Genomic DNA, 22,230 nt, shown 5'->3' with positions numbered 1-22,230 from the left:
TCCTTGAATGAAAAAATGTATTCCTCATAATCTGGTTAATATGTTAATATGAGATTTAAAAGTTTAGGTCAGAATTGATGATTACCCCTAAATACTTTTCCTCCGACCTTGATTTTTAAGCCTAAGTGATCAAGTTTATTTTCAATGCCCTCACTATAGCCATGTTTGCCAATCACTAAGATTTCTGCTTTCTCCTTATTTAGTTTAAGAAAGTTTCTACTCATCCAATCAGAAATACTGCTAAGAAATTGGATCAGATAGCCAAGAGTGTCAGGGTCACTAGGCACTATTGATAAGTAAAGCTGCGTGCCATCTGCATAGCTGTATTAGCTCATCTTGTGTTTTGAGATGATCTGACCTAATGGAAGCATGTAGATTGAAAAGAGCAGTGGACACAGAATAGATCCTTTGGGTACACCATAAAAAATATAATGGATCTCCAAAGTACAATCACCACAACTAACAAAGAATTTTCTACTTTTAAAATAAGACTGAAACCAATTTAAGATGCTGCCAGAGTGGCCCTCCCACTGCCTAAGGTGATTTAGAAGAATATTGTGGTCTATGGTGTCAAATGCTGCACTCAAGACTAAGAACAAGAACAGATATCTTGCCTTAGTCTGCATTAGGCAATAAATCATTTACTACTTAAAAAGACCAGCACAGTTTCTGATTTGTTCTAAAACCTTACTGATTTAGCTGCTTAATGACCGCCTTTTCTAGAATTTTACTTAAGAAAGGCAGGTTAGTAATTGTCATTGTCAAAGACAGAAGAGTCAAGATTATTTTTCATGAGCAGGGGTTTAACAACTGCAATCTTTAGACAGTCAGGGAAGACCCCAGTATCTAATGATGAGTTCACTATGTCAAGTACACTATCAGTTAGGACATCAGAGACCTCTTTCAAAAAGCATGTTGGTACTGGGGCAAGAACACAATTGGAGGGTTTCAGTTGAGAAATTATTCTATGTAGTTCAGGTTTATCTATTCCAGTGAAAGAATTTAACTTGCTTAAAGGGCATGCTGGGTTTCAATTGGATTCACTTTGGGGAGATGTTCTATATTATTTCTAATATACCATATATTTTGTGTTTAAAAATAATGCAAAAGCATCACAACTTTCAGTAGTAGTTTTTAGGTGGAATTCCATTGAGTCAGATGGGTTTAAAAGAAGATCAATAGTTTAAAATAAAACTTTTGGATTAACATTATCCTTGATAGTTTTAGAGAAACTAGGGGGCTCTGCCCCCTGCTCAGCCACCCCCGGGTTTGGTTCAGCGGATATACAATTTAAAGAGATTGTTAGTTTCATGGGAATTGTTACATATGCATTATTTTCACTTTTATTTTAAAACTTTTGTAAAAACAATACTTTATTTCCGGCCCTGGGCGTGGTTACATCTCTTTCTCGCAGGACGTATAACGCTGCTCGTGTTGTGAAGGGGGTGCGGCTGAACGCACGCTAAGGAGATGCCGTCAGATAATCTGCTGTCTTTCTGCTGCTGGCGAGCTGCCTGTTCTGCTTGTCTCACTGCCCAATCACTTCAAAGCCTGTACAGCAACTGTCCTTTTGCCACTTCGCATCTCTGTCGCTTGCGTTGTGAAGGGGGTGGGGGGGGAGCGAGGGTTAGTTTGGCTGAACGCAAACTAAGGAGAAGCATTCTGATCATTTGCAGGCTTTTTGCTGCTGGCGAGCTGCGTGTTTTGCTTGTCTCTTGTCGTTGTTTTAAGAGTTTTGAGCCCATGAAGTGTGTCTGCCAACAGCAATCCAACAACTGCTAGCTTAGATGTCCGTGGACTTGTTTTAAATGATGTCTCACTGCCTTGTCTTGCGTGACGTTGTACAAACAATACTTGCCCTTTATTTCTGGCCCCTGACGTGGTTAAATCTGTTTCTCAGGATGTATAATGCTGCTCGTATTGTCAAGGGTGGGGGAGGGGGCAGCTGAACACATGCTAAGGAGATGCCGTTGCTGCCTTTCTGCTGCTGTCACGCTGCTATCAGTCTTCCATGCTGTACTCCGCCCTCCCTCAATCGGACCTAACAGTCACTTAAAACAAAAAAGGCTTCAACCTGGCTGGGACGCTACAATACTTTCGAATTTTACTGCTTTCATATTCTTTACCTTTCTCTGCATCGCGCCATCGTGTTTGAGCCTTTCGAATTCCACTGCTTTCATAATCTCTTATCTGCCTTTTTTTCTCTCCAACGCTTTTGGGTCTCTTTTGTCTGCGCTGCTCTTTCTTCTTTGCTTATTTGTTGACGTTTCATCTAGAACACATTGTCCTTATACGCTTTATATGTGCTGGGAGCACAGGATCTGTGTGTGCTATGCGCCTTTACACAACTGAGTGTTGATATTGTTTGTGTCTCCCGGGTCTTTTAAGTGTCTTCCGAGAAGATCACATATCGTCGCCCTGCTTTTCCTTTCCAGGATTTTTTTTTTATAATAGAGAGATAAGACTGACTCTCAATGCAGACTACATTACTATATTGTTATTTTTGCCTTCAATTTTTCATAGTGGACAATCACTTTAGTTTTTTTCTCCATTTACACTTAAACTCTCCAGTATGTTCTCTTTAAATCAGACCCTCTTTGGGTCTTCCAAGGTATAATAGTGCTGGAGTGCCCACCAAATCACATTTTTAAACACATCTATAGCAAATAACAGTATTAAAACTAAACTGACAGTTTATTAATAGGTTTCTGTTGCTGGTATGCATGCAACATATTTTCTGATTAGCTGTGTGATTAAGGCTGTAAAAGAGTGGCATACTTCATGATTTCCAATTCATTTGCTTCTTGCCTTACACCCAGTGCTGCTGTGATGAAAAAAAGCAATATGTCTGCAAAACAGCGCAGAAGTAACACTTTTTTTTCTTTAGCAGCAGGAATATATTTTTGTATTATATTTTTTTAAGTAATGCTGGTATTTTTCCTTCAATAAAATAAGTTGCATTAAGTTACTCATTACTGTAAAAATTGATTTGACTACATAATGCACATAACTATAAACAAGTTACCCCCAACACTGTAAGGGAAAGTAGTGGCAAGAAATGCTAAATATTTTCTAGCTAACTTAGTCAGGACTGGGTATTTATCCTCCTGTAGCTTCCACTACTGCAATGGGAACAAGTCAGTGTCAATTTGTTGCTCAAGTCTGTATTGCTCAACAGCTGATGTCCTGAATGAGGAGCAGCATTAGTGGCTCATCTTCAGTCTAATGACATTTCGAGCTTGAGCTTTTGCATTTTATTTTAGGGTGTTTTTTCTGGTGTACATCAACCATTATCAAGAAACAACATAAGAAATGATTGAGCAAAGCTGACCCCAGTGATCTGCTCTTACTATTAATAATACGTTTGGTGCTGCTCCATTGACATTGTGTGAAGTGTGGTCAAATTACCTAGATTAACACATTTAGGTGTTGTGTTAAAAATTTAACTGCAGAAAATTTTAACATGTTAATCTTACGTGTTAATGGTGATTAATCAGCAGCCATAATTATATATATATTTTTTTGAAAACATCCTTCCATCTTTCTAACCTGCTTATAAACACATGGAGAGGGTACCAGCCCATCACAGGCTATTAACACACACAATCACTAGGGCCAAATCAGCAATAGCAGTTCACCTAACCTGCATGCCTTTGGACTGTGGGAGGAAAGCAGAGCACGTGGATGAAATTCAGGCAGATACAGGGAGAACATGAAAATTCAATGAAGGGAGCACCTGAGTTGCAAAACTCTAGTTTTCCCACTGTGAGTCAGAGCACTGCAACTGTAGCCTTTCACAAATGTATGGCAATACTGCAATAACAGTATAGGATTGTAGCACTCTGTGGTACTTACCAGCTCTGAAGCAATGGACTTTTGCTCATTTTATTGCTCTTTTAGGTAGCTGGCTATCTGTACAAGGGCTACTCGGTTTTGCCATACCTGAATTGTGATTTTGTGACTGTGGCTGACTCATACTTATTATAATAATAATGTAAAGTTCAGGCTTCCTTGTGGGTGCACTGAAGCTGCTCATTTGAATAACGGAATTCCCATCACCACCTGCTAATGCAAGAGCCAGTGCCATTAATAGCGCCCCCCCTCTCCCCAAATCTCTCCCTCTCTCTCTCCCCCTTCAAATGGACAGCTGTCCTAGTGACGATGGCGGAGTCCTTGTAAAATGGTGGCATGGTCCTCTGTTCTGCTGCAATTGTGTAGCTAGTGATGACGGTACAGCAACAGGGGTACATAACTACTATGTTTACGGGTGCTATGGTAGGGGTATTGACACTACATTTCTGAGCAGTGCTCTCACCATTATACAAACCTCCTTGTGTTAAGCTGAAGAGGCAGTGTTCTCATGGCTGTCTTAGTTCTTGAACTGCAACCATTCTCTTTTGAACTGGTGCTCCTAAATATTGTCCTTCTGGGGCATTATGTCTAGCATGTACCTGCCTTTCAACCTTGTCAGGGTTGTTCTTCTCACGTACTGTAAGTGAGGGTTACTCACTCTATGTAGTTTTTAAATGACACATTCCTTTGTGTCTAATAAGATACATAATACAGTAAGTCACAATGACTCTGACCAGCTTCACTTAGCTTTCAAGTTTTTCAATTGTAAAGAACAAATGTAGACAACTTCAAAACACCATAACTCTACTTGTAAGTCAAATTGGGGTTTTTGTATTAAATAAACTGTTGCTTATATCAAAAAACTACTATGGCAGATCAGACAAATTACTTTTTTTTTTTTAAAAGAGATAATGTAAAAATGTAAAGAATTATTATTAATCAAAAGCTATGATCAACCTCTGAGCATAAATGAACAGCTGCATGATGCACCAACAGACATGCTGACAGCACTATACACTTAATATTCTGCAAACGGAAGTCAGGCACTTTTTGAACTCACACCTTTCTCCAAAAGATACATTTGTACAAGGGTGTAGTTGGAATTTGACACTGTGATGTACAATATTATAAGATTTAAAAATTTCTCTGTCATTGTTCTTATTAAAATAACAATAACGTACATTAATAACAACATGCAAATGTTATATAAATGTGTATGTATGTACTGTATGTGACACTATGGAGCCTGTAGTTTTTAATCAGCTTTTTAAATAACTGTTCAGTTGCGGTAAGTCTTCTGCGTAGCTTATTCTAAATAAAGAGCATATTGCACCACAATCACATCCTTGAAAGAGATTATTTGCTGAAGATAACCTGAGAAAGATGGAGGTGCAGGGTTTGTTTTTAGCATAAAGCTTGCTAAGTCATCTACCGCTCCTCTATATTGGCCAGAATGAATTACTGTTTGTCAAGACCAAAAACTTTAATTAATCAAAATTGGGATATGAAGGTCCAAAGCTTTCGGGAGACAGACAAGAGTGGTTTACAAACAGACAAGGGTTAGTATTTAAGAGATCACTCGAAAAGTCATAAATGCTTGGCAACTGGGTTCTAAACATGTCTATCAAATCCTTTCTCTAACTATAGTAATTCACAGAGGATCAAATACATTTCTCTTTTATTTAATCAAAAAACTTAGATGCAAGTTAAATAGTCTCCCCGTGCTGATGTCACACACAGTGTTGACATACAATCACACATATAACAGTGGATGTCATTATTATAAACAATATGGTGTACCCATGTAAAACGGTAAACAAAATGGTATCACAAAATACGGATAAAAAGTAACAAATTTAAATAAAATTGTAACAGTTATGCAGCTGATACAATATAAAGTCCAAAAAACGTTCTAAAGCGTAATATAATTACATCCTCTATATCTATATTTAGAAATGGAAAACAGACTAATAAACTAACTGACTTGCTGAGCTGAACCAAGAACACCCTTGCAGCTCAATTTATAGCCGCCATTTATTCAGCTAGCTTTTTGAATTTTATGAGATTACCAGTTGTGTTAATTAAAGTAATGTACACCTTCCACGAAGCATGTTTATAAAATGGAACATTAGCTGAGTAAATCTCCTTAAATTAGCATTGTCTTACAATTAAGGCTCAACTGGTTCCACGAACACAAGTGATCTTAGTTAACTTAAGTCTAGCTTAGGCAATCCATGATTATACACACACACAGATTAAGCAACCTGCAGAGTCAAAGACACAAAAGAGAGTGTAACATCCACTGTCTGAGTGCCTGTGACTTTAACTGTGAAGCTGATGGAATGTATGGTGCATTATGTGTTAGCTTGGAATGTAAAAGACATGAAACATCCTATTGTTTGTTTTTTTCCTTTTAATTGTTAAAAAACAGAAGAACATATAACAGAGAATGACAATCTTTTTCAACTACTTAACCAGAACTAAGAGTTGTATGAATGGCACAAATCTGTAATATCTAAAAAGAAAATGCATCTGCTATTAAGAAAATTAGAGTGTGTGTGCAGCAATCTATAGTACACTGTATCATTTAAACACCTAACTACATTATGGTTCTAAGTCTACACATTACTTAATAACAGTTATTGGCAATAATCAATATAAAAGCTTTCTTTTTAAGTAAACCAGTTGGACTGTAAAATGTACCAATTTGTGAATATCATAATTAAAGCACTTTCAGTATCATATATTCAGTGTGTACAGAACCTGAAAGTAAGTGAAAACTGAAAGAAAGAACATAATTTGCAATCACTTTATGACTTTATATATATTTATATGCAAACAAGCTATATTTTTAGACACCCCCCAAACAATTGCTGCTTCTGCTACTGGTGGTTGACTCCAGCTTCAGACTTCACTCAGACTGGAGAGTTTACCCTGAATTAGAATGACTGATGGGGCAATACAACTGGATATACACATTAATGGTATTTCAAAAAATCTTAACTTGTACACTAATGCTAAGGGATGGTTAGCAGTTTACATAGTCAGTTAGTTAATGTTCTCACAATGCTATTATTCACATATAATACTTCCTAGGACAAACCACTACACTAAGCTTCATCTTTAACTTTGTATGGTGCAGGATAAGATGTCATGCTTACCTGTCTCAATTACTGTAAGCAACTTGTCCTAACTCTCGTTTGGTGGAACCAAAAATGCCTTGAATAACCCGAGCTTGCGCACTTAGCTCACTTTGTGAAATATCCCGTAAGGGGTGCCTGAAACAATACTCATTTTAAACTGCATAACTGCAAGCTGAAACCTTACCTACTCTTGTAATGTTTGAATAGTTTTGTGCATCCTAGTAGACACGTTTGGATTATGACTGGTAGAGATAAGAAACGTGTTTCTTTCAGGGCAAAACAAAAGGACTGTTGTTGATATTAGCAAGGGTCAAATTACTTAAATATTTGACCATTCAGTAAAATTTTAATGACAAGCCAAGTCAAAGTTGTAACAAAATGAAAGTCAGTTATTTGATTGCTTACTCAAGAGCTAGTCTTTCACTAGGTCCTTTCCTTTAACTGCTGTCACAGATGACCAGGGGTCCTGTCTGGCTGGGATGCCAGCTGGATGGAAGTACCAGTGAAGAGAGCATGTTCAGGGCATTATCTCCCCTGAAATGCTAGAGGGCAGCCTCCCTGGGTTTCTGGGGCACCACAGATTGACACAGGGCATGCTGGGAGTTGCAGTTCACTGCAGCCCTGTTGGGTTCCGTGGGTGCTGCCACAGGGAGCCACAGGGGCTGTACAGCCCTATTATGTCGGGCTTCTGCCATATCTGGAAGTACTTCCGGATCATGCTAATGAGCACCCGGAGTGCTCCCAGGTTCAGTGTAAGTGTCCAGCTGCCACTACTCCCGGACAGCCAGTGTTGGGAGAGAGATGAAGCTTGCCAGAGGAGGAGTGGAGGCGAACGAGAGACAGAGAAATGAAGAAGAAGACGACAAGGCAAAAAAAAAGTACTATGTGCTGTATTTATTGGTGCTGTGCTTTGTACTGTGCTGCTGTGGGGAGTGAAAGAAAAGCGCTTTCCCACTGAATTCAGCGCCTGGTGTGCCCACTGCAGACCACACTGCTTAAACTTTGAGCACTGTTGACACTGCTAAGCTCTGAACTACAGACACAGAAATATTATCAAGAAGTATGGTAGACAGTAAGACAAAGGGTTCTTAACAACTTCCCTTAATATAAAATTGTCAAAATGAGGGGGATAGGATGGCGAGCTTTGTTGGGCTGAATAGTCTGTTCTTGTCAAAAAATTTAGCAATATTCTAATGCATGCTATCTTTTATATTGCAGATGACTAATCACCTAATCATCAATTCAATACCATGTGTCATATTTCAAAATGGAAATGCCCATAGAGAAGTAAACACAGAAAATGGAGTCATGACAATGTCACTGAAATAACAATAAAAGCATAAATAATTAAAAAAAGAAAATAAGATATCTAAACAAAGGCAGATGCTAAAAACTGACTAATAACACTTTCTTGGCAACTCTTATAGGCAGATTCAAACACCTTGAAGTACAAAAGAGCCTTTGAACCATACCTGAAATTAAATTTCTCTACAGTCAGCAGAAGCTACTACGTCCCATAAAATTAGGTGTGCACCTCTTTCACGGTGTAGCTTCAGAGATTTCAGGGAAGCACACTTTCTGAAACTCCCCTAAAGTGCATAGAACTAAGAAGCAAGGCAATTAAAGGCGGTTCAATCTAAACAGCTCTGATTGCCAAGGTTTTTATGTTCCTCTTACAGATTTTTGGAGAAATTTAAAGTATTTGCAGCTCCACAAGCATTGCAACCCTTAAACCAGATAGTATTTTTATATGTTTATTACATTAGAAATCCCCAAGTTCTGTTTGTTTCATGTTCTTGTAAACTGCTATTATGTCAGGGAATAGGTCTTTTGATTACTAAAGCATTTCTACAAATGGACTCTGTGACGTGGATAAAGATATGCTGTAGATTAACATTTTGAAGATCTTTTTATAACTGCTGGAAAACAAAGTCACTTCAGTCAGGGGCCTGGAATACATATTTTTGATAATGACACATCACTAGAGTCTCCATCTTCACAAAAAGAAGAAACTACTGTTCAGCAGAATCATGATCAAAACAGATGGCAGAAACTGCTACTCCTCTACCTTGTACTGTAACAAGCCATTATAACAGAGTATACCTTGATTTAGATTATTCACTGCTTTATTGTCTTTATGCAGTGAGCAATTCCTTTCTCCAGAACACATAAACTCACCTAATTGAATCTAGTCACACATTCTTATATGGACATTATTAAATGGGGTCATTATTGTATTGTGTACAGAGCCCAATTAAATTCATTCTTGCATGTCCTAATACCACACAACATGATGTCTTGATATTTAAGTATAACTACTTTTCCACAACTTCCATCTTACTTACTGAAAAAAATTAAAATAAAATATCCCTTATATACAGTGGTGTGAAAAACTATTTGCCCCCTTCCTGATTTCTTATTCTTTTGCATGTTTGTCACACAAAATGTTTCTGATCATCAAACACATTTAACCATTAGTCAAATATAACACAAGTAAACACAAAATGCAGTTTTTAAATGATGGTGTTTATTATTTAGGGAGAAAAAAAATCCAAACCTACATGGCCCTGTGTGAAAAAGTAATTGCCCCCTTGTTAAAAAATAACCTAACTGTGGTGTATCACACCTGAGTTCAATTTCCGTAGCCACCCCCAGGCCTGATTACTGCCACACCTGTTTCAATCAAGAAATCACTTAAATAGGAGCTGCCTGACACAGAGAAGTAGACCAAAAGCACCTCAAAAGCTAGACATCATGCCAAGATCCAAAGAAATTCAGGAACAAATGAGAACAGAAGTAATTGAGATCTAGCAGTCTGGTAAAGGTTATAAAGCCATTTCTAAAGCTTTGGGACTCCAGCGAACCACAGTGAGAGCCATTATCCACAAATGGCAAAAACATGGAACAGTGGTGAACCTTCCCAGGAGTGGCTGGCCGACCAAAATTACCCCAAGAGCGCAGAGACGACTCATCCGAGAGGTCACAAAAGACCCCAGGACAACGTCTAAAGAACTGCAGGCCTCACTTGCCTCAATTAAGGTCAGTGTTCACGACTCCACCATAAGAAAGAGACTGGGCAAAAACGGCCTGCATGGCAGATTTCCAAGACGCAAACCACTGTTAAGCAAAAAGAACATTAGGGCTCGTCTCAATTTTGCTAAGAAACATCTCAATGATTGCCAAGACTTTTGGGAAAATACCTTGTGGACTGATGAGTCAAAAGTTGAATTTTTTGGAAGGCAAATGTCCCGTTACATCTGGCGTAAAAGGAACACAGCATTTCAGAAAAAGAACATCATACCAACAGTAGAATATGGTGGTGGTAGTGTGATTCGTCTGGGGTTGTTTTGCTGCTTCAGGACCTGGAAGGCTTGCTGTGATAGATGGAACCATGAATTCTACTGTCTACCAAAAAATCCTGAAGGAGAATGTCCGGCCATCTGTTCGTCAACTCAAGCTGAAGCGATCTTGGGTGCTGCAACAGGACAATGACCCAAAACACACCAGCAAATCCACCTCTGAATGGCTGAAGAAAAACAAAATGAAGACTTTGGAGTGGCCTAGTCAAAGTCCTGACCTGAATCCAATTGAGATGCTATGGCATGACCTTAAAAAGGCGGTTCATGCTAGAAAACCCTCAAATAAAGCTGAATTACAACAATTTTGCAAAGATGAGTGGGCCAAAATTCCTCCAGAGCGCTGTAAAAGACTCACTGCAAGTTATCGCAAACGCTTGATTGCAGTTATTGCTGCTAAGGGTGGCCCAACCAGTTATTAGGTTCAGGGGGCAATTACTTTTTCACACAGGGCCATGTAAGTTTGGATTTTTTTTTCTCCCTAAATAATCAAAACCACCATTTACAAACTGCATTTTGTGTTTACTTGTGTTATATTTGACTAATGGTTAAATGTGCTTGATGATCAGAAACATTTTGTGTGACAAACATGCAAAAGAATAAGAAATCAGGAAGGGGGCAAATAGTTTTTCACACCACTGTATATATATATATAAGGGACATATATAATAATATATATCCTATATATATATATATAAATACTTAAAGAAATAAATAATGCTGTAGCCTTCACCAGGAGAAAAGGTCTTAGATGATGATTTCAGATAAGAAACAATTAACAAAACACATATTTCTCAGACATGAAGGGAAACCCATATATTCTTGTATGAACTGTAAGAAAAAATTAAAATACATATGACATATCAAATAAACTAGTACAAAGCCATGGTGGTCTGGCTAATGTAAACTGATAATTAAGCTTGTTTAACACTAAGGATCTCATTTATACACTGTGTGCATGCACAAAAATGTTGTGTACACCCATTTTCACGCACATTTTGAGAAATATAAAAACTAAAAGTTGGTGTAAGGCCACACACATTTTCATGGCAGCCTTACACCATGTGTACTGTATGCATGTTTCTGCTCCATTTTGCAAATGGGCAGCACCCAGCGTCAAAGCAGCGCTACTGTTTCTGTGTTGTTTTCTTTTTTTGTTTTAGATTTGCATCTATTTTGTGGGCTTTATCAAATACACTGAAATTAACTGCATATTGTTTACAAATGTATTCACTTGACTGCAATCCTTCTGTAACAACATAACAGTGCATGAAATGGCCAAACTATTCCAACTATCATAGCTGCTTTAACATTGTTAAAAGACATCACAAATGGAAGAATTAGACGAGAGTGCATATTTACAGATGTTGACTAGCTTTTAAGTCAGTGTAGATTTCTAAGAGCTGTCCTCTTGGAGCTGTGTGCTGTTAGAATACTAGGATGTATACTTGACATCATTTCTATGATTAAATGCATTAAAGTATGTATATTATATTTTACATTTTGTTAACTTAATTTAAATAATGCATACTGTTAATAATTAAATATATGGGGGCATGGTGGTGCAGCGGTTGTGCCCGTCCCAGCAAACGTTGTGTGCAAGGCAGGTACAATCCACGGATGGAACACCAGCTCATCGCTATCGCTGCACCACTGTGCCCCCTGTCACACATGTGCGCATGGGAGGCAGCTAAAGGGCTTGAGTAAGGGCAGTTCCAAATCATACCAGGATGTGGCAGAGTGCACTGACTCTTTTTCTCCCTTGCCTGCAGACCATTCACGGGAGATTCCACCTGGCCCTCTTGATGTCACTTCCAGGACCGAGCCTATGGAAGAAGACCTTGCCGTCTCCAGCCCCTGTGATGTCACATCCGGACTCGAACCTATGGCTGAAGACCTTCCTGAGCCCAACCCCTTTGATGTCACTTCTTGTCTTCCCCTTTAAAAGCCTCCACCTTTTTCCTATTCCCTCAGTTCTGTTTTGGACTTGGTTTTGTGCACAGCAGTGCTATCATTTAAACATCAATTTGTAGCCAGGAAACCAATTATACAGGTGGCTGCCCCAAACCTTGCTATGGCTCTTTGTGGAGTTTGTGACACCCCACATGTTCAATACATGCTTTAAATGCATTTCATCAGATGATATATATAAGTATACATCTTAGTATTCTAAAATGTTCAGAGACCTGTAATATCATGAATGTAATGTATTTTGTGTGGCTGTCTCTGGCTGTGTGCGCCTGTCAGCGTAAGAGAAAGCTTGTTTAAGAAGCACAGAGCAATTAATGACTGAGTTAGGGAACACTTAGAATACGAAGCATTTAATGTGCTACTTTAGGAGTTTTAGAAACTCTAGAAAATTAAACATCAATTTTAAGATGGAATTTATGACGTTCTACTTTAACAACAAAACAAACTACAAGCTTAAAGTGAAAATTTTTTTTTTTTCCCAGACGATGGGCAGTAACTTTCCTTTGCAGAGTGACTTTGATATCTGACCAGTTCTTTTTTATTCTGGGCACTGTGCAACTTTCAGAACTTGAATTTTTGAGAGCCTCTGCCATTCTGTACCACTCCATCAATTTCCTCTTGTTGTTTACACCACTGCTTAAGCCACCAGATAATACATTTTTCCTTACCTACACTTCACTGAGCAGGACCTCCATTTCGCATTTGCTGAAATTCTTCTTTTTTACATAGCTTTTGCCATTGTCTTTTAACAAAACACTAAACATAAGGGGTTATTTATATTGATTTGCATATTCAAATAGGCGTAAATCTGTGAGGAGTTGGGGAGGGGCTGTAGGTGCGTGCATGTGCGTTAAAATTCACAATGATTGAGATTTATAAAAGTGAAGTGTGCGTTACTTTGGTTACCTACAGTTTTAGGCATCTGAATTTTTTTGTGCGTAAGGATATTTCCAGTTTGTCCTTAAACTTCATATTTTAGTGTGAATTCTACACACAGCGTTATACATGAGGCCTCAAATCTTTATAACATAGGAAAACATGCTATTTTTTTAACATATAATAAATGCATGCTTATAATATCTGATTCCTTATAATTTGTTGTCGGGTGTGACAATGTATCGTTAAATGAAAGTCTGCCACAGATTTGTTAGAAGGTTTGATTATGTTTTTAATGAGTTTCCTGTGGAATTTCTTGTTTATTTCCCATCATTTATACAAACATTACATAGCAAAAAAGAGTTAAGAACACATATATTTTAATCAATGTCATACTTTAAGAATAACAAAGCCCTCTTCATAACAGTATTGTATAATACTGACACATGGACTAATTATAAATGAGCGATATTGTTAGATTACATTTTTTAACTCTGTTTAGTTCCAATATTAATTTCGGACCAGTAAGCTACATTTTGCTTTGTAGTGTAATGCATTCAGAGGATGTAACTGATTCACTGAATTCATTTTTGAAAGAAGTTATGGCAACTTGCATTGAGCAATGTTTGTATATGACCATTAAATTTATAATGGTCGAAGGAAGGAAGGAAGGAAGGAAGGAAGGAAGGAAGGAACATATTATTATTTGGAGCAGGCAAAGGTCTTGTCAGGTATAATCGTTTTTGTAGCCATGGGACCAGTCAAGACTGCCCAAATATCATAAATATCAAATATGCAAAGAATTTACCGTTTTATTAAAAATTTAAATCATTACAATATATATAAACAAATACTTATGAATATATTTTCTATTTTAGGGTATAACAAGTTAGTAATTAACCATGAAACTAAAATATGAATTACTAGAACCAAGATAAGGTAATATAAAATAGAACTATATATAATAATGATATAGCATATTTGAGAACTAAGCTTGACTTTCTTCTTCATATTAATATAAAGTGCACATATGCATTTTTATCTAGATGTACATAGACTTTACAAAAGTAGGAACAAATTACATCTCTTCAGAAGCGATCCTTGGGTTCACTGATCTTCTGTCTCTTTGGTATTAAGCCCTCTTCTTGACTATACAATTCTTCATACAGGCTAATCTGTTATTAACCAATATATTATATATAATAGTTAAATGGTTAGTATATAGTATGAAACAAATAAAGCACGTTTTACTGCCATCATAGGAAGAAATATAACAAATGCTTTTTGTCTTTTCTCATTATCTGGCTAATTATGCAACATAGTCAAATTATTTTAAAAAGCCAATATTACTAATGATGGCTAATCAGAATAAAAATAGTTACAATTCAGTTTTACATATTTACATTTTTTGTAGAAAACTACCACAGGTAAATTAAAATTAAGATTAAAGACTTACAGATTTGTTGTTTTCTGTTGCTGGATGCTTGCATTTCATATTTGGGAATTTACGTGATCGTTCTTTTTGATCTAGGTTCTATTGAGGATTTAAAAATACAAACTATTATATTTAAGTTGTATAACAAACAAGCTACACAAATGAGATCAATTTTAAGTTAAAATACTTTAACACAGAAATAAATACATACCTGTACATGCTATACATACATGAAAAAACTCATCAGCAAAAAGAAAAAAATAATAATAATAATGGCCAGTCCATTCAAAAAATGTCATAAAGTTATCATTTGCAATCAAAGATATGAAGGTATTATACATTGTATGCTATATGTCGAAATTAAACAACAAGAGTAAAATTGTCATTTAGGGACATTCTGAGGACCCTGTGAAGGGATGAACTACTAGCATTATGTTGTTCTATATAAGGACATCATCAACATAGTACAGTGCAAGGGTAACAAATATCCAAAGAAGAGATAGCCACACTGGCCTTAACAGGGCAACTCAGCACACCACTCTGGGCAGATAAGGGCTGTTATGGAGGCTTACTATATGCCCTTCTAGGCATAATGTTCCAGAAGGGAATGGGCAGAAACCACCAGTGTCAGTGAGAAACAGAGACAACAACAGCTGGGAAGGAGCCTGGATGCTGGCCTAATTCTCTCTAAAAATCTTTGCTGACTGTACAAGTCAGGGTAGTGTTTCTGGCACGGCCAGAACAGGCACCATATTTCAGTAGACTGAATTTAAAGTTCAAAGGTTTCTTGCTGAAAAACTGCTGAAAACACATTATTTTAACATGGCTTTCTCATAGCTTCATCTTAGTTTAATCCTGATGCTCTGTATATTCAATTAATTATCATTATTATTCATGGTATTCATATTCAAAATCCGTACTAACCCGTACTTTCTCTTCTGTTCTTTTTCCAGTTTTCTGGGGTGGCGACCTGCACCACCACCACCTGATCAAAGCACCGTGATGTCCCTACATTGATGAATTAAAGGCCAGAAGTCCACATGACCGTCATCATCAACTTCTTCCATGAGAACCCGGAATACAATGAGGACTGATCATTTATGTTAGGTAGAATGCCTAGAGGGGGCTAGGCAGTCTTGTGGCCTGGAACCCCTGCAGATTTTATTTTTTTCTCTAGCTGTCTGGAGTTTTTTTGTTTTTCTGTCCTCCCTGGCCATCGGACCTTACTTCTATTCTATTCTATTCTATTCTGATAATTAGTGTTCCCTAATTCTATTTTCTTATTTATTTTGTCTTTTTTCTCTTTCTTCATCATGTAAAAGCACTTTGAGCTGCATTATTTGTATGAAAACGTGCTATATAAATAAATGTTGTTGTTGTTGTTGCAGCTCTCGTTAATCCAACCAAAAAAGTCCTGAGCATGAAAAACATCCTATTGCTGAAATAAACATATTCTGTTATATTGTTTAAGATACTTCAAGGTTCAGTTATTCACCTTAGGAATTCAAAGTACCAGGCAATATAACTTGTGTGGTTTTAAGTAAAATTACAAGAATACTCCTGAGATTAATATACGTATGCCATTTAGAAGTTCTTAATATTTAACCCTCAGCCTAACAACTGTGACTTACTATTCACAGTAGAAATAAACTAAATAAAAATACACAGCAAAAGTGCAAGTGTGCATCTTATTTGTATCTAACCAAATTAGATACAAATCTAACCACCTAATTAGGTAGCTAGAATACTGGCTCCAGCAGTACTTAAGCCAAAGCTGAAGAAGGAGAAATTGCTTTGGTATTGTGCTCTTGTCATTTATTCCTATGCTTTTGTGATTTGTGCTTCTGATTTTTGAAGGCTTGCACCCCTTTAATTCAAAGTTTTGTTTGTTTTACATTCACAATTACGGATTCTGAAAATGCTGTGACATTGGCTATTAAAACATTGTTCCAGTGACTTTAAAATGTATTTCCAGAAAATTTTTTTAACACAAAATACATAACATCTGAATTTGTAAAAATAATAATGACTGCTTTAGGCAGTGCAATTTAACTAAAGGATAACTTGCAATAATTAGTGGATTCTCATATAAAAATGAATCTTGTTTATGACTTATACCTACCTGACCCACTTTAACACAGCTGTAATTACAACTTAACTCTTACATGACAATACAATGATAACTAGAAAACTAATTTATGCAACATTTTACTGTAAAACATAAAATCAAAATTAACCTGTATATATATTATACAGTATATATATATATATATACATATATATATATATACACACACATATGCACATATATATATACACACACACACACACACACACATACATACATATATAAAAATGTATATATTCATATATATACATTCATATATATACATACGTACATACACATACATACATACATACATACATATATATGTATGTATATGTATATCAATATAACCTCCTATGACGAATAAAAAAATTTGGACGGCGTTTTCCCTCGCCCGGACGCGGGTCACTGGGGCCCTACTCTGGAGCTAGGCCTGGAGGTGTGGCTCGATGGCGAGCGCCTGGTGGCCAGGCTTGCACCCATGGGGCTCGGCCGGGTACAGCCCGAAGAGGCAACATGGGTCCCCCTTCCCATGGGCTCACCACCTATGGGAGGGGCCAAGGAGGTCGGGTGCAGTGTGAGTTGGGTGGTAGCCGAAGGCGGGGACCTTGGCGGTCCGATCCTCGGCTACAGAAGCTGGCTCTTGGGACGTGGAATGTCACCTCTCTGAAGGGGAAGGAGCCTGAGCTTGTGCGCGAGGTTGAGAAGTTCCGGCTAGATATAGTCGGGCTCACCTCGACTCACAGCTTGGACCCTGGAACCAATCTCCTTGAGAGGGACTGGACTCTGTACCACTCTGGAGTTGCCCGCGGTGAGAGGCGCCGAGCTGGTGTGGGCATACTTATTGCCCCCCGACTTGGAGCCTGTACATTGGGGTTTACCCCGGTGGACGAGAGGGTAGCCTCCCTCCACCTTCGGGTAGGGGGAAGGGTCCTAACTGTTATTTGTGTGTATGCACCAAACAGCAGTTCGGAGTACCCACCCTTTTTGGAGTCCCTGGAGGGGGTGCTAGAGGGCATACCTTCTGGGGACTCCCTCGTACTGCTGGGAGACTTCAATGCTCACGTGGGCAATGACAGTGAGACCTGGAAGGGCGTGATTGGGAGGAATGGCCCCCCCGATCTGAACCCGAGTGGTGTTTTGTTATTGGACTTCTGTGCTAGTCACTGATTGTCCATAACAAACACCATGTTCAAGCATAGGGGTGTTCATATGTGCACTTGGCACCAGGACACCCTAGGCCTCAGTTCGATGATTGACTTTGTGGTCGTGTCGTCGGACCTGCGGCCACATGTCTTGGACACTCGGGTGAAGAGAGGGGCGGAGCTGTCAACTGATCACCACCTGGTGGTGAGTTGGCTCCGATGGTGGGGGAGGATGCCGGTCAGGCCTGGTAGGCCCAAACGTATTGTGAGGGTCTGCTGGGAACGTCTGGCAGAGCCCCCTGTCAGAAGTAGCTTCAACTCCCACCTCCGGCAGAACTTCGACCATGTCCCGAGGGAGGTGGGGGACATTGAGTCCGAATGGGCCATGTTCCGTGCCTCTATTGTTGAGGCGGCTGACCGGAGCTGTGGCCGTAAGGTAGTCGGTGCCTGTCGTGGCGGCAATCCCCGAACCTGTTGGTGGACACCGGCAGTGAGGGATACCGTCAAGCTGAAGAAGGAGTCCTACCGGTCCCTTTTGTCCTGTGGGACTCTGGAGGCAGCTGATAGGTACCGGCAGGCCAAGCGGAATGCGGCTTCGGTGGTTGCTGAGGCAAAAACTCGGGCATGGGAGGAGTTTGGGGAGGCCATGGAAAACGACTTTCGGACGGCTTCGAGGAGATTCTGGTCCACCGTCCGGCGTCTCAGGAGGGGGAAGTGTGTGTGTGTGTTTGTGACAAATGCTATTCTACAACTATTTTTGTAGTGATGCCCAATTAAAATGCATTTACACATTATTTACAGTGTTGTAAAAGAGATATTTTTCAACTTTTAAGAAAGCAAGAAACAAAGTAGTGAAAGGACCAAAATGTAGAAATCAGCATTGCTTTCACACAGCTACTGTGGGAGGGTTTGATAACCAGTCCATCCATTGTGTTATGGTACAACTAAGCACTAGTTGTTGCCCTGGCTGAAGTTTATTTTTCAGTCATTTTATCTTTTTTTATTACCTTTTAATATTATGGAAATTCTGTTTTTTCTCTTCACATTTACAGTATTTAATATCATGGTTTTTTATTGATACAGTGTTGTTTATGAATTTTGCTGTTATGTTTAATATTTAGTATATCATATTTAGTGTTTTATGTTATCTGTCTTGCCTCTTGTATATGGAACCACCTAATTAGGCAGCTAGAGTACTGGCTCCAGCAGTACTTAAGCCAAAGCTGAAGAAGGAGAAATTGCTTTGGTATTGTGCTATTGTCATTTATTCCTATGCTTTTGTGATTTATGCTTCTGATTTTTGGAGGCTTGCACCCATTTTGATAGTTTTGTGTAGAAGGCTCCTAACACACTGTATGTGTGGTGCTTGTTTGCTTTTCAGCATTTTAGTTTTCCTACCACATCTCGAGATATGCACATATCAAGTTAAATGGTGACTCTAAATTGATCTGCTATGATTGACTGCTATCTCTTGTGATGTGTTCCAGCTTCCAACACCTCAATAATCAGAGGTGGGTAGAGTAGCCAAAAATTGTACTCAAGTAAGAGCAGCGTTACTTCAAAATAATATTACTCAAGTAGAAGTAAAAAGTAGTCATCCAAAAAATTACTCAAGTAACAGTAAAAAAGTACTTGGTGAAAAGACTACTCAAGTACTGAGTAACTGTTTGATCATAATAAATGACTTATTTTTTAGAAATGTTGTAATAATAGAGCTGGACGGTTTGACATCCGTAGCAGAGCAACGGGCACTCAGCAGGCTCCTATCAATTATGGAGAATCCACTACATCCATTAAACAGTGTCATCTCCAGACAGAGGAGCAGTTTCAGCGACAGACTGCTGTCACTGTCCTGCTCCACTGACAGACTGAGAAGATCATTCCTCCCCCAAACTATGCGACTCTTCAATTCCACCAGAGGGGGTAAATGTTGAACATTATTCAAGTTATTGTCTGTTTTTTACCTGCATTTTTTATTACTCTTTAATTTAATATTTTTTGCTGCTGGAGTATGTGAATTTCCCCCTGGGATTAATAAAGTATCTATCTATCTAATAAGACTGACAAAAACATAAAATATTGTGCAAATTCTGTTATTTCCAAATAATAAAATAAAAAATGAGTAAAAATAAATAACATCTTTACAAAATAAAGATGCAAAAATAACACATAGTTCCAAATCTCAGTTTTTCACAACAAAGCTTTTGAAGCCAATACCTACAGTAGGTAACATGTTTGTTTGAACAGTTCAAACTATTTACAGTGACAAGATATACAGACTGTACACTGACAGTATAATTCTGCATATTCACTTGCCCTCCAAATAGCACAGTTGATAGAAAATAACATTAGAACAAGGCAGCTTGTGCACGTACAAGAAGTCTCACTTTACCTTGACTGGCCAGTCGCGGATTGTTGACACAGTTGACACAGTCACTGTATAATAGATGTAGGATGCTCTTTTTAAAAAAAATAAAAATTGAGACTGCAATTAACATGAACAAGTGTCCTTATAACTGTTCTTATTTTTAGGTTCTGTAAGACATACACCGTCAGACAGATCACTGAATAATGCACAGACAGAAAAGTTACTAGATAGATAAACTGGGAAGGCACTGCATAATAGAAGATATAAAACTGTCAGGAGAAAAAAGACAGACAGACAGACAGATGTGAAAGGCACTATATGACAGGTGCTGCAGAAAGGATAGCAGGCAGTGAGAGTACATTCACATGTGAAAGGCACTAGATAAACGGATAGATAGGGAAGGCACTTATATAATAGGCAGACAGAGAAGGCACTAGACAGATACATAACAGTATTAGCTATATAGTAGTTTCGTTTAATATATAATATATATGTATTTTACAACTCAGAGAATTATGTCAAAAAGAAATACATTAAATCATATATCAATCGACACACGATGCACGCAGGCAAGCGGGCAGTGAGAGTGGAGATAGATGTGAAAGACGCTAGGTAGATTGTATACAACAGGCAAAAACTGCGACTACTTGACAACAGTATTAGCTATATTCAATGAAAGCATTAATTATCCATCCATCCATCCATCCATTGTCTCCCGCTTATCCGAGGTCGGGTCGCGGGGGCAGCAGCTTGAGCAGAGATGCCCAGACTTCCCTCTCCCCGGCCACTTCTTCTAGCTCTTCCGGGAGAATCCCAAGGCGTTCCCAGGCCAGTCGAGAGACATAGTCCCTCCAGCGTGTCCTGGGTCTTCCCCGGGGCCTCCTCCCGGTTGGACGTGCCCGGAACACCTCACCAGGGAGGCGTCCAGGAGGCATCCTGATCAGATGCCCGAGCCACCTCATCTGACTCCTCTCGATGCGGAGGAGCAGCGGCTCTACTCTGAGCCCCTCCCGGATGACTGAGCTTCTCACCCTATCTTTAAGGGAAAGCCCAGACACCCTGCGGAGGAAACTCATTTCAGCCGCTTGTATTCGCGATCTCGTTCTTTCGGTCACTACCCATAGCTCATGACCATAGGTGAGGGTAGGAACATAGATCGACTGGTAAATTGAGAGCTTCGCCTTGCGGCTCAGCTCCTTTTTCACCACGACAGACCGATGCAATGCCCGCATTACTGCGGATGCCGCACCGATCCGCCTGTCGATCTCACGCTCCATTCTTCCCTCACTCGTGAACAAGACCCCGAGATACTTGAACTCCTCCACTTGGGGCAGGATCTCGCTACCAACCCTGAGAGGGCACTCCACCCTTTTCCGGCTGAAGACCATGGTCTCGGATTTGGAGGTGCTGATTCTCATCCCAGCCGCTTCACACTCGGCTGCGAACCGATCCAGAGAGAGCTGAAGATCACGGCCTGATGAAGCAAACAGGACAACATCATCTGCAAAAAGCAGTGACCCAATCCTGAGCCCACCAAACCGGACCCCCTCAACACCCTGGCTGCGCCTAGAAATTCTGTCCATAAAAGTTATGAACAGAATCGGTGACAAAGGGCAGCCCTGGCGGAGTCCAACTCTCACTGGAAACGGGTTCGACTTACTGCCGGCAATGCGGACCAAGCTCTGGCACCGATCGTACAGGGACTGAACAGCCCTTATCAGGGGGGCCGGTACCCCATACTCTCTGAGTACCCCCCACAGGATTCCCCGAGGAACACGGTCGAATGCCTTTTCTAAGTCCACAAAACACATGTAGACTGGTTGGGCAAACTCCCATGCACCCTCCAGGACCCTGCTAAGGGTATAGAGCTGGTCCACTGTTCCGCGACCAGGACGAAAACCACACTGTTCCTCCTGAATCCGAGGCTCGACTATCCGACGGACCCTCCTCTCCAGGACCCCTGAATAGACTTTTCCA

The 22,230-nt window shown here is 39.3% G+C and overlaps 1 protein-coding gene across 1 annotated transcript in view; it reads right to left on the bottom strand.

Annotated features, from left to right (window-relative positions):
• Window positions 1-13,732: 13,732 nt before the first annotated feature.
• Window positions 13,733-22,230, bottom strand: part of hormad1 (HORMA domain containing 1) — a 93,634-nt gene continuing 85,136 nt past the window's right edge. The window contains exons 12-13 of the mRNA XM_028793155.2: window positions 14,655-14,732; window positions 13,733-14,373 (exon numbers count right to left, since the gene is read on the bottom strand). Coding sequence (XP_028648988.1) covers window positions 14,287-14,373; window positions 14,655-14,732 — 165 coding nt within the window. The 3' untranslated portion in view covers window positions 13,733-14,286. The remainder of the gene's footprint in view (window positions 14,374-14,654; window positions 14,733-22,230) is intronic.

The sequence above is a fragment of the Erpetoichthys calabaricus genome, chromosome 2 (genome assembly GCF_900747795.2).
Source record: "Erpetoichthys calabaricus chromosome 2, fErpCal1.3, whole genome shotgun sequence".
Taxonomy (NCBI): domain Eukaryota; kingdom Metazoa; phylum Chordata; class Cladistia; order Polypteriformes; family Polypteridae; genus Erpetoichthys; species Erpetoichthys calabaricus.
This window is presented reverse-complemented; position numbering and strand designations above follow the sequence as displayed.